This window comes from Lynx rufus, unplaced genomic scaffold (assembly GCF_022079265.1).
Source record: "Lynx rufus isolate CCGP_SWC_20201006 ecotype Redwood Valley unplaced genomic scaffold, mLynRuf1.p SCAF_4, whole genome shotgun sequence".
Classification (NCBI taxonomy): domain Eukaryota; kingdom Metazoa; phylum Chordata; class Mammalia; order Carnivora; family Felidae; genus Lynx; species Lynx rufus.
Window position 1 is genome coordinate 55,493,344 of NW_025814856.1, and position 14,413 is coordinate 55,507,756.

The 14,413-nt window shown below is 54.5% G+C and overlaps 1 protein-coding gene across 1 annotated transcript in view; it reads left to right on the plus strand.

The window, feature by feature from the left end:
* Positions 1–7,779: 7,779 nt before the first annotated feature.
* WNT7A (Wnt family member 7A) overlaps positions 7,780–14,413 on the plus strand; it is a 61,253-nt gene continuing 54,619 nt past the window's right edge. Inside the window, exons 1-2 of the mRNA XM_047094522.1 lie at positions 7,780–7,850; positions 12,910–13,136. Of these exons, the coding sequence (XP_046950478.1) occupies positions 7,780–7,850; positions 12,910–13,136 (298 nt within the window). The remainder of the gene's footprint in view (positions 7,851–12,909; positions 13,137–14,413) is intronic.

The following is a 14,413-nucleotide window of genomic DNA, read 5'->3' on the forward strand; positions in this document are numbered from 1 at the left end:
AACAGGGCAGCCAGGAAAATAGGTAGAAATGAGTCAGCAAAGAAATACATCCTGTAAAATTGGAGAGTGGCAAGAAATGCTAGGAAGCTAAATAAAGCCAGGGTAAGATGTGTGCGGAGTGCTGAGAAGGGACAGGATGAATGGGCAGGGGCTGCTCGCATGAAGTAAGGGACCACAGATAAAACTACCTGGGAGAAGAGTGTCTCCAGGGGGCAAAGAAATGGAGCCTGGCACATGGCGGGTGCTCAGTAAATGGTGAATGCCATCATAGCTCAGAGGGAGGGACCCTGTCCTTACTGTACCAGGTGGGCGGTCTCTGTGTTGGGGCTGCTTCCTGGCCATGGGAATGTGGCCTGTGAGCGCCCCCTTCTCGTCCCACTTGCCCCCATCCCGGGAGAGTGGGCCTGGAGGTGGGCAGCCCCAAGCAGGTGGAGGAGGTGGACCTTCCGTGGGAAAGGCTGCAGCACACCCACCAGCCTGACGCACAGCGGTAGCCCCCCCAAGTGGAGCCGGGGTGACAGGCACGAGGGGGCTGGACGCCGGGCAGCTACAAGACAACAGAGGCCCGCCTCACTCTCGAACACCCACACTGGGTCACCACCCTGCTCAGACACAGGGGACGTGGGCGGTTTCCCACATCTACAGAATGAAGTCTGCAGGCTTCTGCAACCTTCTTGCCTGCTCCTCCACCTCTCCCCCTGACCCGGGGCTCCAAGGGGGCTGGTCGGCCCTGGGTCCCAGGAGCTTTGCTGGAGCGCGGCCTCTGTGCACCCTCTTCTGGAAGTGCTCGCGCCAGGTGAGGGGGGCACACCAGCACACAGGCGAAGGTGATACAGCAAGCTGGCTGCTGTGATGGGGGCCAGCGTGGGGCCCATGAAGAATAATGGTCCTGGTGGAGGGATGTGCCAGGGATGGCTTCTGGAGGAGGGGACTGCATCTCAAAGCGTGTCTTTCGGTTCTCAGCGGAGAGGTCTGCTCTGGCCGCACTAGCTGAGAGGCCCCACCAAGCCACTTTCTCTCACACTCCTTATTAGGAGTGCACTGCGGGGGCACCTGCGTGGCTCATTCGGTTGAGCATCTGACTTGGCTCAGGTCATGTTCTCATGGTTCATGAATTCGAGCCCCGCATTGGGCTCTGTGCTGACAGCTCGGAGCCTGGAGCCTGCTTCAGATTCTGTCTCTGTCTCTCTCTCTGCTCCTCCCCTGCTCGCACACTCTCTGTCTCTCTCTCAAATGTAAACAAACATTAAAAAAAAAAAAAGGACTGCACTATGATGGTGAACAGGACCCTACACTGGCCCCTAACCTCGTGGAAACCCCTCCCTCCCCAGGATGAGGAGACAGACAAGAAAGAAACAGTGAGAATAAAAGCAGGGTCCATGAAGTGGCCAGTGCTGTGAAGGGAGGAGATAGGTGAAGGGAGGGCAGGAGGCTGAAGGTTAGGCTACTTTAGAGTGGGTCTGGGAAGGTGAGGAGTGACATTTCAGGGACTTTCTCAAAGCCACACAGGGTAGTGACAAAACCGAGGGGAGAACCTCATTCTCTTGGCTTCCATAGAAGAGCTGCCTCATGCCCCATGCTCCCAGTATTCCCTCATGCTAAAAAACCCACACACTTTTCCAACAGCCTTTCCCAGATGCCGATCACTGGGGGCCTGCTTCACGGGAATCACTGCTGCCCCCAGTTGCTCCCAACAGCTCCGGGCTTTTTCTCTGGTTTCTGTCGCTGAGGTTTTCTTAGAAGCACAAACAAACAAAAGAAACAAATACGAATGGGAAGACTCTACTATCCCAACCCTGGGAATCCAATGATGGAGACTGTTTTAAACGTGGACATCCTATCTGGATCGGTGGTGGCACCAAGCGGTGGTTGTGGCCTTTCCATTAGTTTAACGTTACAGTTGCACACGTGGTACTCGCTGTGTTCCAGGCAGCATGATAAGCACTTGATATGTAGCGTCTCAAACCTCACAACAACCCTACGAGGCAGAAACTGTTATAATCCCCAGTTTACAGATGAGGGAACTGAAGCAAGGAGAATTTAAGTAACTTGCCTAAGGTCATGGAGATAACAGAGTGGAGCCAGATTTGAACCAGTCCAGAACTAGCAGTGCTCCATGCATGTTCCTAATAATGCGGTCCTGGGGACCCAAGCAGCCTCTCCTTCTGCATCCAGCAGGGGGAGCCAAAGGCCAAGGCCCTCTGTGCCCCTGCCCCAGGCATGCTTGGCAGGCTAAAAAAGGTGCAGCATGTGCTGAAGAGACACCCTTTTCCCTTGATCCAAGCAGAAAGCGCCAAATGGGGAGAAAACCTCTTGGTTAGCATAGCTCTGTCAAAGAAGAACTTTCTGCAGTAGGTCTCACTGAGTCATGAAGCAGTTAGTCACAGCTGGTCTGGGGTCTTGCAATGAATCAGATACAGTTCCCTCTGGGGAAGCTGTCAGTCAAATGAAAGATTTTTAGCCTCAGTGAAAGCCCAACAACTCTTAGAATACATTTTTTAAGAAACTGCCCTGGATTTTGCAGCTATTAAGTGGCAGAGCTGGTATTCAGACCCAGGCCTTCTCGATCCCAAAGTCTGTGGTCTTTTTTATCAAGCCATGGTCCTCAATCAATGCTGCGGATACAGAGATGCAGGAGAGAGGGTCCTGTCTGCTAAGATCTCAGGTTCTAATGGAAAAGGGAGGCACGTGAGCCCAGCCATCCTTCTGGGAGGAAGGACTCTGCCAGGATCAGCTCAGGGGCCATGGAGCACAAAGAGAAAAAATGTGTTTACTGCTGTATCCCATACCCAGCATGGGGCCTGGCACACTTTAATCTTCAGTGAATGTTTGGTGGATGGATGGATGGATGGATGGATGAATGAATGAGAAAGAGACTAAGTGCCTAGGACAGAGGCAAAGTTAACCAGGGAAGGCTCTTCAGATGAGTTCACTTTGGGAGGGCCTTGAAGGATGAGAGGAATCAGCCAGGTTGGAAAAGGAGGGGGAAAGGCATTTCAGACATATGAAAGGGGATAACAGGATGGAGTAACGATCTCAACTTTTTTTTTATTACAACCTACGATACACACACACACACACACACACAATCGGAGCCTTATTATGTACAGTGCCCTATTATTTTCTGGTCTGTTTCCATTTTGTAAACATTAGTGGCAACCTGCTAATTTTTTTGTGATACGGTCACGGGATTTGGGAAAAGTAGGGGCTGGAAAGGTGATTTTCAGCCAGACTGTAAAGATCTTTGGATGTTCGAGTTGAGTTTGGACCCTTTTCAGTCCTTGCTTCTCCTACAAGCTCTGATCCTGAAAACTACTTGCTCCTTCTCTAGCTCTTTGAGTAATTTCCTGCCCACTCCAGCAGTCTTCTTCACTTGCTTCTGGCTGCTTTTCTCCCTACGCCCCCGCCCAGTTGGTTCTTTAAATCGTGCTGAACTGGGGCTCTGTGCTGGGCTGTCCTCACTCAGCCTTCTTGGCCGCTCTGACGTCTCACCCATGCCTTGGTTTGAAGGACTGCCCACTTCCGACTCTGGAGACCATCACCCTCAAAAGTCCACACACTCCCTCCTGAGTGCCCAGCACACTCACTCAACTGCCCCTTCAGTGACCTACAGGCACATCAAACTCAGCACCTCCAAAACCAAGGTCATCACCTGTTCCTCCCTGTCCCATCTCTGTGTTGTCCTCACCAGCCACAGTGCCTCCAGGGCAGAATCTTGTCCTTGGAGATGCATCATTCTGTCTATTCTGCCTTCAGACCAGCTCTCAAATCCATCCGCTTGTCTCCTTACCATCTGCCACCACCCTTGTGTGGGCTGGACCTCTTCTGCCCTGCATGTCTGTGACACCTCCTGTCCCCATGCCCTGCCCCCTTCCCTCAATACCGCATAACAGCTGCCATGAACCTTCTGAAGCATAAATCTGACCGTATGACACCCCTGCTTCCCTTTATGATAAAGCCCAAACTTATTAATATACCCTGTGTCCCCAGACTCCCTCTCTACCCCCGTTCCCTCTGATGCTCCATTCATTCACCAGACCTTAGTGAGCCCTGCTTCCTCTGGCTTCAAAAACTCTGCCCGGTGAACCCCAACTCATTCTTTCTGGATCCCCGTTTAGGAACACTTCCTCCAGGAAGCCTTCCCTGACCCACCCATTTGGAGCCCTCTTCTCTGTGTTCCCACAGTCCTTGCATTCCCCATCTTGATGCCTAATACCTTTTTTTTCCTATTGCAGTGGTCCACGTCTCTCTTTTCCATTAGATGGGAGGCATAATTGAAGGATTAAGAGCAGATGCTGAAGTCAAAACTCCGTAAATTCAAATCCCAATTCTGCCACGTGGTAGCTGTGGAGTTTGGGATTTTATTTCATCCCTCCATGACTCATTTTACCCATACTATAAAATGATGATAATTATGATTATAACAAAAATATTAACAAATAAGAATAGTACCTACCTCATAGTATTATAAGAGGATTAAATGAGTCAATGTGGGGGCGCCTGGGTGGCTCAGTCGCTTGAGTGTCCGACTTCGGCTCAGGTCACGATCTCGCGGTCTGTGAGTTTGAGCCCCGCGTCGGGCTCTGGGCTGATGGCTCAGAGCCTGGAGCCTGCTTCCGATTCTGTGTCTCCCTCTCTCTCTGCCCCTCCCCCGTTCATGCTCTGTCTCTCTCTGTCTCAAAAATAAATAAATGTTAAAAAAAAATTAAAAAAAATAAATGAGTCAATGTGCTACAGTTCTTGGTGACAGTGCTTGGTACATAGTAAGTGCCACCAGTGTGACTGATAATCAAATCAGCCCTCAGAAGAGTTGCTCCAGGAGGGCAGACACTGGATTCATTTGATCCACTGCTATGTCCGCAGCACTTACCCCAACATCCTGATCATGAGTGTCCCCCAACACTTGTGACAGAGTGAATCTTTTGTCTAAGAGAATGACAATGCATATAGAAAAGAAAGGACACATTTAGGTGATGCTTTGGAGGAAGACTGCTCAGAGCTCATCACTGACTGCATCTGAGTGTAGGAGAGGAGGAGGAGGAGTACAGGAGGAAAAACATGGCCAGGACAGACTCTGTGACTTTCCTCCCGAGCCCTTAGCTACTCCAATCCCCCTCCCCCACTATCACTCATGACTGCCTTCATCCATCCAGGACTCCAGCCATCCTAGGGGCTCACTGTTCATCCCTCTCTCCACTCTGTCCCTTCCCTGCCCCTCTCTCAGCCAGGCCCTTCCGAGTCCTGTCAGACCTTCTTGTGGCCCAGGCCCAGCATCCTCCATTCTCCCTGCACACTCCCCTTCCACCTTAGTTGTTTCAGTTACAATTGCTGTGTAACAAGCACCCTACCCCAAAGAATGGCATAAAACAATCATTTTATTCTACTCCCAAATTATGGGGCTTGGGGATTTAGACAGGGCACATCAGGGATGGCCACAGAAGCCCCTGTCCACGGTGCCTCAGCCGGAAAGACTCAAAGGCAGGGATGACTTAGTGGCTGCAGGTTGGAATCATCCACATGTCTGGCACCTGGGCTGGGAGGACTCCGACGCTGAACACAGCTGGGACTGTGGACTAGAACACCCACATGTGGCCTCTATCGATGCCTGAGCTTCCTCACATCATGGCAGCCTCCAGACCCCTTCCATGGTGGCTCAGGGCTCCGGCAGGAGTGTTCCAGCCAACAAGCAGAAGCTACACTGCCTCTCATGACCTAGCCTGTGGCAAGTCTTGTGGCATCACTTCTGCCACACATACGGCCACCCAGATTTAAGCAGGGAGAGCACAGACAGCCCACCTCTCAATGGGAGGCACGTGGAATAATTGTGTGGTCGTGTTTTAAAACCACCAGTGTCTCATACCTGGACCATGGGGTAGTCTTCTCTCCGGTCTGCCTGGCTTCACTTTGCCCAGCCCTACCCTTCCCCCACTAGTGGATTTTCCACAGGGCAGCCAAGGGGAGCTTTTGAACACACAAATGAGATGAGTCATCCTTCTTCATATCCCTCCAATGTCTTCTCACTGAACTTCCCCTTAAAATCTAAGCTCCTTGACATGCCTACACAGCTCTGTGGGATCTGTGTACCCCCATCTCCTCCCTTCCATCCCACTGGCCTTCTTTCTCTTTCTTGAGCAGAGCCCCACTTCCCCTCCTGGTGCTCATGCCCACCTCCAACCTCTGCACTGCTGTCCTCCTCCTTGAAGTGCTGGGACCCCAGATCCTGCCTCCTTCAGCTCTCAACTCAAACACCACCTGCTCAGATCTCAAATAATCCCTAGGCACCCAGTGTTGTCTCCCTCATCATTCTGTTTTATATTATCTTCACATCACAGGAAGCTGTGATGTCTGAAATTATGTGTTTACCTCTCTCTGGTCTGTCTCCCTCACTAGCTCCAAGAAAGAAGGTCCCTTGTCCTTCGTGTTCCTTGTATCCACGAGCCTGCCATGATGCCTGGCATAGACATTTGCGGAATGTGAATGCATGCATGAACAGCGGTTTTCAGGGAAGATTTAGAAAAGCAATTCTGAACGATAGGCAGGTCTGGCGTGGTGGTGGTTAGAGTGGGGGGTGGGGGCGGTGTTTCCAATCTGCCTCTCCCACTCACTAGCTGCTGACTTTGGGAAAATACCTTCGCGTCTCCGAGCCTCAATTTCTTCAGCTGAAACGTGAGTCCACCAGCCCCTAGCTCAACTGGACTCTGGGGTGTACATCATAGGAAGGGATCAGCATTTCTGCTCAGCTGGAAGGCTCCGAGCACCGAGTTTCAGGGAACTAGGAGGAGCTAACAGCGCCCACCGCGCCCGCCAGGTGTCGCCGCGAGCGCGTGCTGAGCGGCCAGCGGAGCCTGGCGCCCTCGGGCGGCTCCGGAGGCCCACGCCCGGGTCTCGTGCCGGGCATCCTGGCCTCCGCCCGACTCCGACAGTCCGCTAGGAGCGGCGTTCCAGAAGAAGCTGCCCTACCTGGGCACCCACCTGCCGCACCCTCTCTAATAGACAGGGGTCGGGGAGGAATATGCTGAATCAGTTATCCCCACTCCGCGGAAGGGGGCGCCCTCCCCTGAAGCTGGGCTCGGAAGCCTGGGGAAAGGGGGAACCGGGGTGCCACCTAACACCCCGCCCCCCAGCTCTGAGCGTTCCACCGGGCGGGGAGGACGAGGAGAAGAGCCAGGGTGCGGGGGTTTTCGGTCGCGCCTCGATCCTCTCAACCCGAGGGGCAGTCCCAGGGCGCCAGCTCGACCTGCAACTTGCGAAGTAGCGACGCGTGGGGGTCGAACTGACTTCCACCGCCCCCTGCCCGGCTCGGCGCCCCGGAGCCGGGAGGGGGCGCCGCGGGAGCGCGTGGGGCAAGGCGTGAGCGCGCGCTTGGAGCTGGCGGCCCTGTCCCGCGGGCTCTGGGGTGCGGGGCGGGCGCTCCGGGGAGGCGGGCGGGGGAGGGGGTGGGGGAGGGACAGGAGAAAGGAGGGAGGGAGGGAGGGAGGGGCGGGGGCGGGCGGCAGCAGCGCCCCCGCACTCCCCGCGCCTCACACACTTGCACCGGCCGCTCGCGCGCAGCCCGGCGTCGCCCCGCGCAGCGCTCGCTCCTCCCTCCCTCCTCCCGCTCCGTGGCTCCCGCGCTCCCGGCGAGGCTCAGGCGCCGAGCGCGCGGACGGGCGCACGGACAGACGGCCCCGGGGACGCCTCGGCCCGCGCCTCCCGGGCGGGCTATGTTGATAGCCCCGCCGGGGCCGGCCCGCGGGATCAGCACTGCCCGGCCCGCGGCCCCGGCGGCCAGCGGGGACTATGAACCGGAAAGCGCGGCGCTGCCTGGGCCACCTCTTTCTCAGCCTGGGCATGGTCTACCTCCGGATCGGGTAAGGGCCGCTCGCATCTCCTGCACGCTGTCCCGGCAAAGTTGGTGTGGCCTGGGGAGGGGGTCGGCCGCCGGCCACCAACTTCTTCGGCCCCTCGGGGAGGCTGGGTGGGCGCGGTGTGGGAGCCGTGGGCGCACAAAGGCCCCCCGCAGGCGGGCGCCCCAGGGGCGCGCACAGCTCTAGAGACTCGGGCAGAGGTTCGGCCATCCTGAGGATGTCTGAGTCTGGAAGCCCCAAGAACCAGAGACAACCAGCAGGGACGGTCCGGCCTGGGGGACTCTGAAGAGAGCTATAGCTGCTGCAAAGGGTCAGCCCCTCCTAGGGACACTTCTGACCCAGGCATAGGAACAGCAGGTCCTTCAGGAGCTCCGGAGCCGGGAGCCGGAACGACAGCCGCTCCCAAGGAACTCAGCACCCGGAGCCCGAGAAGAACTCTGTACACAGAGGCGCGGGCACAGCCACTCCTGGAGTCAGGGCAGTCCCGGGGTGGCAGGTGGGGCTAGTCCGTGCAACAGGGAACAGGTACCTAAAGGGAGGGACCTTCGATGGCAAAAGCACAAACCGCTGCTCAGAGTCCTGACACCACCCGATTTCCGAGGACCCTCGTACTCCCGGAGCCCTTTCCTAGGCCAAGGGGACAGCTCCTCCCATCCCCACGAACACACACAAAGGTAGGACGAGAGATGGCCCTAGACACCCAGAGAGACAAGCTCGCAGAGCCAGCGCCAGAGAGACGCGGGCCACCCCGCCCCCTAAAACTGGGCACCCGAGTCCGCTGGCGCGCCTGCGGAGCAGCCCTCCCCGCTTCACTCCAGCATTTCTGGGGAGGTGGGGCCTGGGGCGGCGCTCTGGCTGGAAAGTGGGAGGGGGTGGCTCGGGACGCGTCTCGGAGCTGCAATTGCAGGGCCAGTCACCCTTTGTACTTCGGAGATAATGCGTGTGAAGCACGGAGGGGCGGGAGTGGGGGGCTTTAGGGATTGGTAGAGGTTCTGACGCTAAAGGAAGGGCCACCTTGGCAGGTTTCACACAACCTGCTTTCCCACCTCCAGCGGTGACCACCGCCTCCCCACCCCCACCCCCCGACCCCGACCGCTCGGCTTGGGGAGGGGGCAGACTGCGGGGGTTGCGGCGAGGGGGTGTGTGTGGCAGAGCCTTTGTGTTTTGCCACAACCACTCCTCCCCTCTCCCCACCCCGCGTCTCCGGAGCGAGCGGGCATTTCGCAAGTTGAACAGCCGCCGGTGCGAGCAGGTGCGCACAGAGCGGACGAGGCGGCCGCCAGCCGCTACCGCGGACCGAGAGGCGACCGCAGGCGGAGAGGCGGCTGCGGGGCTCGCGCTCTGTCTGCCTGCGGGTGTGTTTTAAGTGTTATTGATTCATCCGCGTCTGGGTGGCTTTTCTTTTTCTCCCTGCTTTAATCTTCATCTTGGCCCGCGCCCCGCCGCCCCGCGCGCATCCAGCATCCAGGAAGCCGGTCGGGCTGATTGGCGCTGGCCGCGTGAGGCTTTATCTTCTTTTTAATTAGAAACGGGGCGGAGGGACCAGGGAAGGGAGAGAGAAAGGGAAAACAACAGAAAATAACCTCCCCTAGCTGCCCCGCCCGCCGGACCTCCCGCCTGCCGGGAGACCTCACTGGCCCCAGGGGGCCCAGCTGCCCCGGAGGGAGGGAGGGAGCGAGGAGGGCGCTGGCCTTCAGCACCGACGTCGCCCTTTGGGGCAGGGAGAGGTCCAGGTCAGGAGAAGAAGTTGCAGGGTGAATTTGGCCCGGCCCCACTGCTCCCTGAGCCTCGGGTTATCCATCTGTAAAATGGATATGAGGAGTAAAGTCCCAAGGTCCTTCAGAAGCCTTCCAGCTCCCAGGATGTGACTGGTTCCTCCCTGCTCAGGACTGATGCCAGGGCAAGTGTCTCAAGCACTATCCCCTTGTGACAGCAAATCCAATAATAATCAAAACCACGAAAGCAGCATACTTACCGAGTACATACTATGTGCCTTGCACTTTCTATGTTTTAATTTTCACAGCCACTCTGACAGATGAGGACTAATTATCAATATCCTCATTTTAGTGATGGAGAAGCGGAAGTACAGAGAGGGGATGTAACTTGCCCAAGGCCACAGAGCTAGTAGGTGAAGGAAGCTTGGATGGCACCCTAGGCCTGACCTCTTAGCTGCTAGATTATTGTTCCTATGAATTTTTGACCCCAATATATCATTACACTCTGCTGGTGTAGGAATTCTCTGGGGGTCACAAGTGTTCACAGGTTCCTCCCGACTTGGGGCCACAACGTCTCCACTTGCCACCTCTTCCTCAAACATCTCAAATAGTCTGGCTCTAGGTGTCTTAGACTCTCTCTTAGTGCCTCCGGTGAATGAATGAGAGCTCTTCTGAGTCTCCTATTTCAGATCTGTGACCCACTGGCCCCCAGATCTCAGTCTCTGTGAGCCTCAGTTTTCAGATATGTGAAATGGATATGGTGATTCCTGGCGGCCAGGGCTGTTTAGGAAGGTCCCAGGTATCTAATGTTTGCAGCAGCACCGGCCACACTGCCTTGGCATATGGTAGGGATGTTGCCAAAGTTCACTCCTTCATTCAGCACGTATTTGGGGGGCACCTGCTGTGTTGAACACAGGTACTTATTCTGAGTGATATTTTTGAAGCTCCATAATTCATTCATTCAGTAGCCATTTAGTGAACCAGCAGACAGCCTCCATGCCCCCCCGAAGAGCTCATAGTCTAATAAGACAAGTGGGAACAAAGTGGGCACACAAAACCAAACGCATATTAAAACATTTCAGAAGACCGTAAGTCATAAAGAGAATTAAGTAAACAAAACAGAGACTGTGATAGAAAGTTATAAGGGGCGGGATGTGGAGGCAGGTTCCCTTAGCTGCGGTGGTCAAGGAAGGTGTCCCTTGAAGTCACATGAATGATGGCAAGAATGATGGACATCTCAGGGGACCAGAGAGATTCCAGGGAAGGGGACAGGTAAGGACCTGAGGGAGGAAGAGCCTGAGGCAGGAAGAGGGCTGGTGTGAGGAAGGAATGAAGGGAAAGAGGTCAGGAGTGGTCTGTTATGTGCTTGGAAAGGACTGGGATCACCTCATCTCCTGGGCCACTGGTACACAGAGCCTCGCTTTAAGAAATTCCAATTCCAGAACAACTTCCTGTAGCTGAGCCCCAGGATGGAAAGTGTGAGGCACTTCGCCCAGGGCTGGCAGTGACCTTCAATAAATGGAAGCTCTTATTATTATAACCAGAGTGAGGCATCAGGGGTGAGGTCTTCTCTTTAAAAGCTCCAGAGTGCGGACCATCTTTGTGTAAAGGGAGGGCTACCTGCACCATCGCAGGGTTACCACTGGAGCCTGTCTGGGGTTATCTTGATATTAGGAAATGGCCCCACTCTCAGGCGAGACACCCAACAGTCACACTGACGCCTGTCTTTCCCTCAGACCCTACCCCATCCCTCCCCTCAGCTCTGCCTTCAATCAGTCCATCAGCAAGTTTGGTCAGCCCCATCCGCAGCCTCCCCCACTGCTGCCAAGGCTAAGCCACCACCCCTCTTACCCGTCTGTCTGTTCTCCCTTCTCCTGCCCTGGCATCCCGCATTCCTCCCCATCCCCGCCCCCGTGGGGCTGGAGGGAGGGGATCCTGTGGGTTTCCCCGCTTTCAGCCTTTCAGTGCATCCTGATGCACCTGAGAAAATTCTACTCTCTACCAGATCCTCTCCCCAGACCCTCCCCTTCCCTGAGCCTGAGGCAACAGCCTCTGTGGGTTCTTTCTGTTCATTAGCCATCCCAACAAGCTTGCTCCCCTCCCAGAACTTTGTGTTTGCCGTTCCCTCTGCCCAGATTACTCTTCCATGGCTGGCTCCTGGCCATTCAGGCCCTGCTGCTCTGCACCTCCCCAGGGAGGCTCCCCTTGACCACCCCAGCTAAAGTGGGCCCTCTCTCTTCCCTCCCAGCCACCCCCCAAATGCCATCACAGTGTCTTCATTTACTTTCCTCATAGTGCCCACCACTGTCTGCAATGGTCTGTTTTATTCATTTGTGAAATGGGTGTAGTCCCCTTCCATAGCTCCTGGAGGGCAGGCTGTTGCCTCTGTCCCAGCATGGTGCCTGGCACTTGATAGGGGTCCAAGACGTATCTGTGTGGAGAATGAGTGAGGAACATAGGAACTGTAGACGGTTCCGTCATAGGCATCCTCTAGGTGGGTCATGCCTAGAATGGGATACACATGCTCTGTTGGCATGAAGTTCTATGTAAATAGGACTTTTATTTACAATTAGTTGTTAAAGATTTTGTTTGTAATAGAACACATACATACATACCAGAGAGTATATATAACATGTACAAGCAGTTGGGTGGGGTTTTTTTAATTAAAAAAAATTTTTTTAATGTTTATTTATTTTTGAGAGAGAGAGAAGGAAGGGAAGGGGCAGAGAGAGAGGGAGAGACAGAATCCAAAGCAGGCTCCAGGCTCCGAGCTGTCAGCACAGAGCCTGACATGGGGCTTGAACCCACGGACCATGAAATCATGACCTGAGTTGAAGTTGGATGCTTAATTGACGGAGCCACCCAGGCGCCCCATTTTTTAAATGAATGTCTGTGTATGGACAACCTTTCAGTGCCAACTGCTGCCTGAAACTTTACAGTTACCATTCCCTGGCTTGACTTTGCAGTTTTACCACATAGAGATGATTCCTAGACAATATTAGGTTGTATTTTGCATGATTTTAAATTTCATCTCAATTGAACCCAACCATAAATACAAGGGCAACTTCTTTTGTGCACATTATGTTTGTGACATACATCGTCTTTGTGTGTGTATATCTTAAAAGGAAATCAAGCCTCACTGATATTGTATATATATATTACAAAAGTGCCGATAGGGAATAAAAAAATGAATAAATGTGGGTTGGGGGTGCAGTGTCAAAAAGTTGGGACCCTTGCTGGGAGCAGTGGGAGGCGGTGGCCAGGGCCAGACACGCTGGGAGGGCTTGCAAGCCTTGCCCTCCACCTTGCTGGCCTAACACTCCTTCTCTCTATGTCCCCTGTTCCAGTGGCTTCTCCTCGGTGGTAGCTCTGGGCGCGAGCATCATCTGTAACAAGATCCCAGGCCTGGCTCCCAGACAGCGGGCGATCTGCCAGAGCCGTCCCGACGCCATCATCGTCATAGGAGAAGGCTCACAAATGGGCCTGGACGAGTGTCAGTTTCAGTTCCGCAATGGCCGCTGGAACTGCTCTGCACTGGGAGAGCGCACCGTCTTCGGGAAGGAGCTCAAAGTGGGTATGTGCTCACCCAGACACCTCAGGCAAGGTCTCACAGGCTGTGGGAGACCACAATACCCCCGGGAGCCCTCTAGGACCCTCTCACCTGCCCCGTGTGGGAATGCTCCCTAATATGGGGTCATGACTTGAATTCAGATCTCCTCGTGAGGGTTGGCTTCCTAATTTGAATCCAGATCCCCCCAATCATTTATGGCAAAGTTGAAAAACAGCAACCAGTGGCCTGAATGCTAACTGACTGATATAGCACTCTGCTGTTTCATTAAATTGAAGACCAATTAAAAAAAAAAAAAAACTGTTTCGCCTAGAAATATGAATTTCTGTCTTCTTTTAAAAAATCAGCAGATCTGATGACTTATACATGTGTGTACATAGTTATAATGGGGTCAGACTGAGAATGCAGCTTCTTCAAGCGGAGCCAGGGCAGGCCAGTCACTGCCACGGTCCCTACCACTCCCTATTACCACCCAGTCCCCTTATGTGACCCACCAGGCCACTGTGGGCATTTGCATTGGTAACCTGCGATTTGTGGGGATTGTGGGTTGCTTGGACATGCACACACGGGCGTGCACGTGCACCTGCACACATATACACACAGACACGCACAAAGCGTCAGGCCATACATTTGGTTTTCAAAGCAACTGTGACAAAAACCTGGTGGAAAGGGGTTTGGTCATAGCACTTGTGGAAGATGTCATGGTGTGTGTCTTGCTTGGGGGCCAGGAATTCTGCAGGCTCGCTGCTAAGCTGTGAACTTCCCTGAAAATAAGTCAGCCTCAAGTGTCTTTGGGCTGGAGTGGTTCAGCCGGCCTGCCGGGCTGCTCTAAAGGCACCCCTGAGTTTTCTCTCTCTCCCTCAGCCCCAACACCAGCAAATTCAGTGGACACTGATGAGATCCATCCCAAATCCAGCCATTTTTCTGTGTCCTGACATCCTCCCTCTCAGGTCACGAAGCTGGGCTCCCGGGCACCCACATCATCCTGTTGCCCCTGACTATCCTGCAGACCTTCCTGCAGGCAGGGTCCTCCTCTGTAAATGAAAATCAGATCACATCATTTCTCTGCTCAACACTCCATGGAGGCTTCCTCTCGTTTCAAAACGCCCCCATCTGCCCCCATCTGCCCTCTCCCCCCTTGCCCACCCAGGCTTGTTCTGTTTCCCAAACATACCACGCTGGGTCCTGTGCTGGAGCCCCAGCACCACGCATTCCTTCTGCCTCAGATGCTTTCTCACAGGCAGCACCGGGGCCCCTTTTCTCTGTGCATCTCTCCCTCCCGG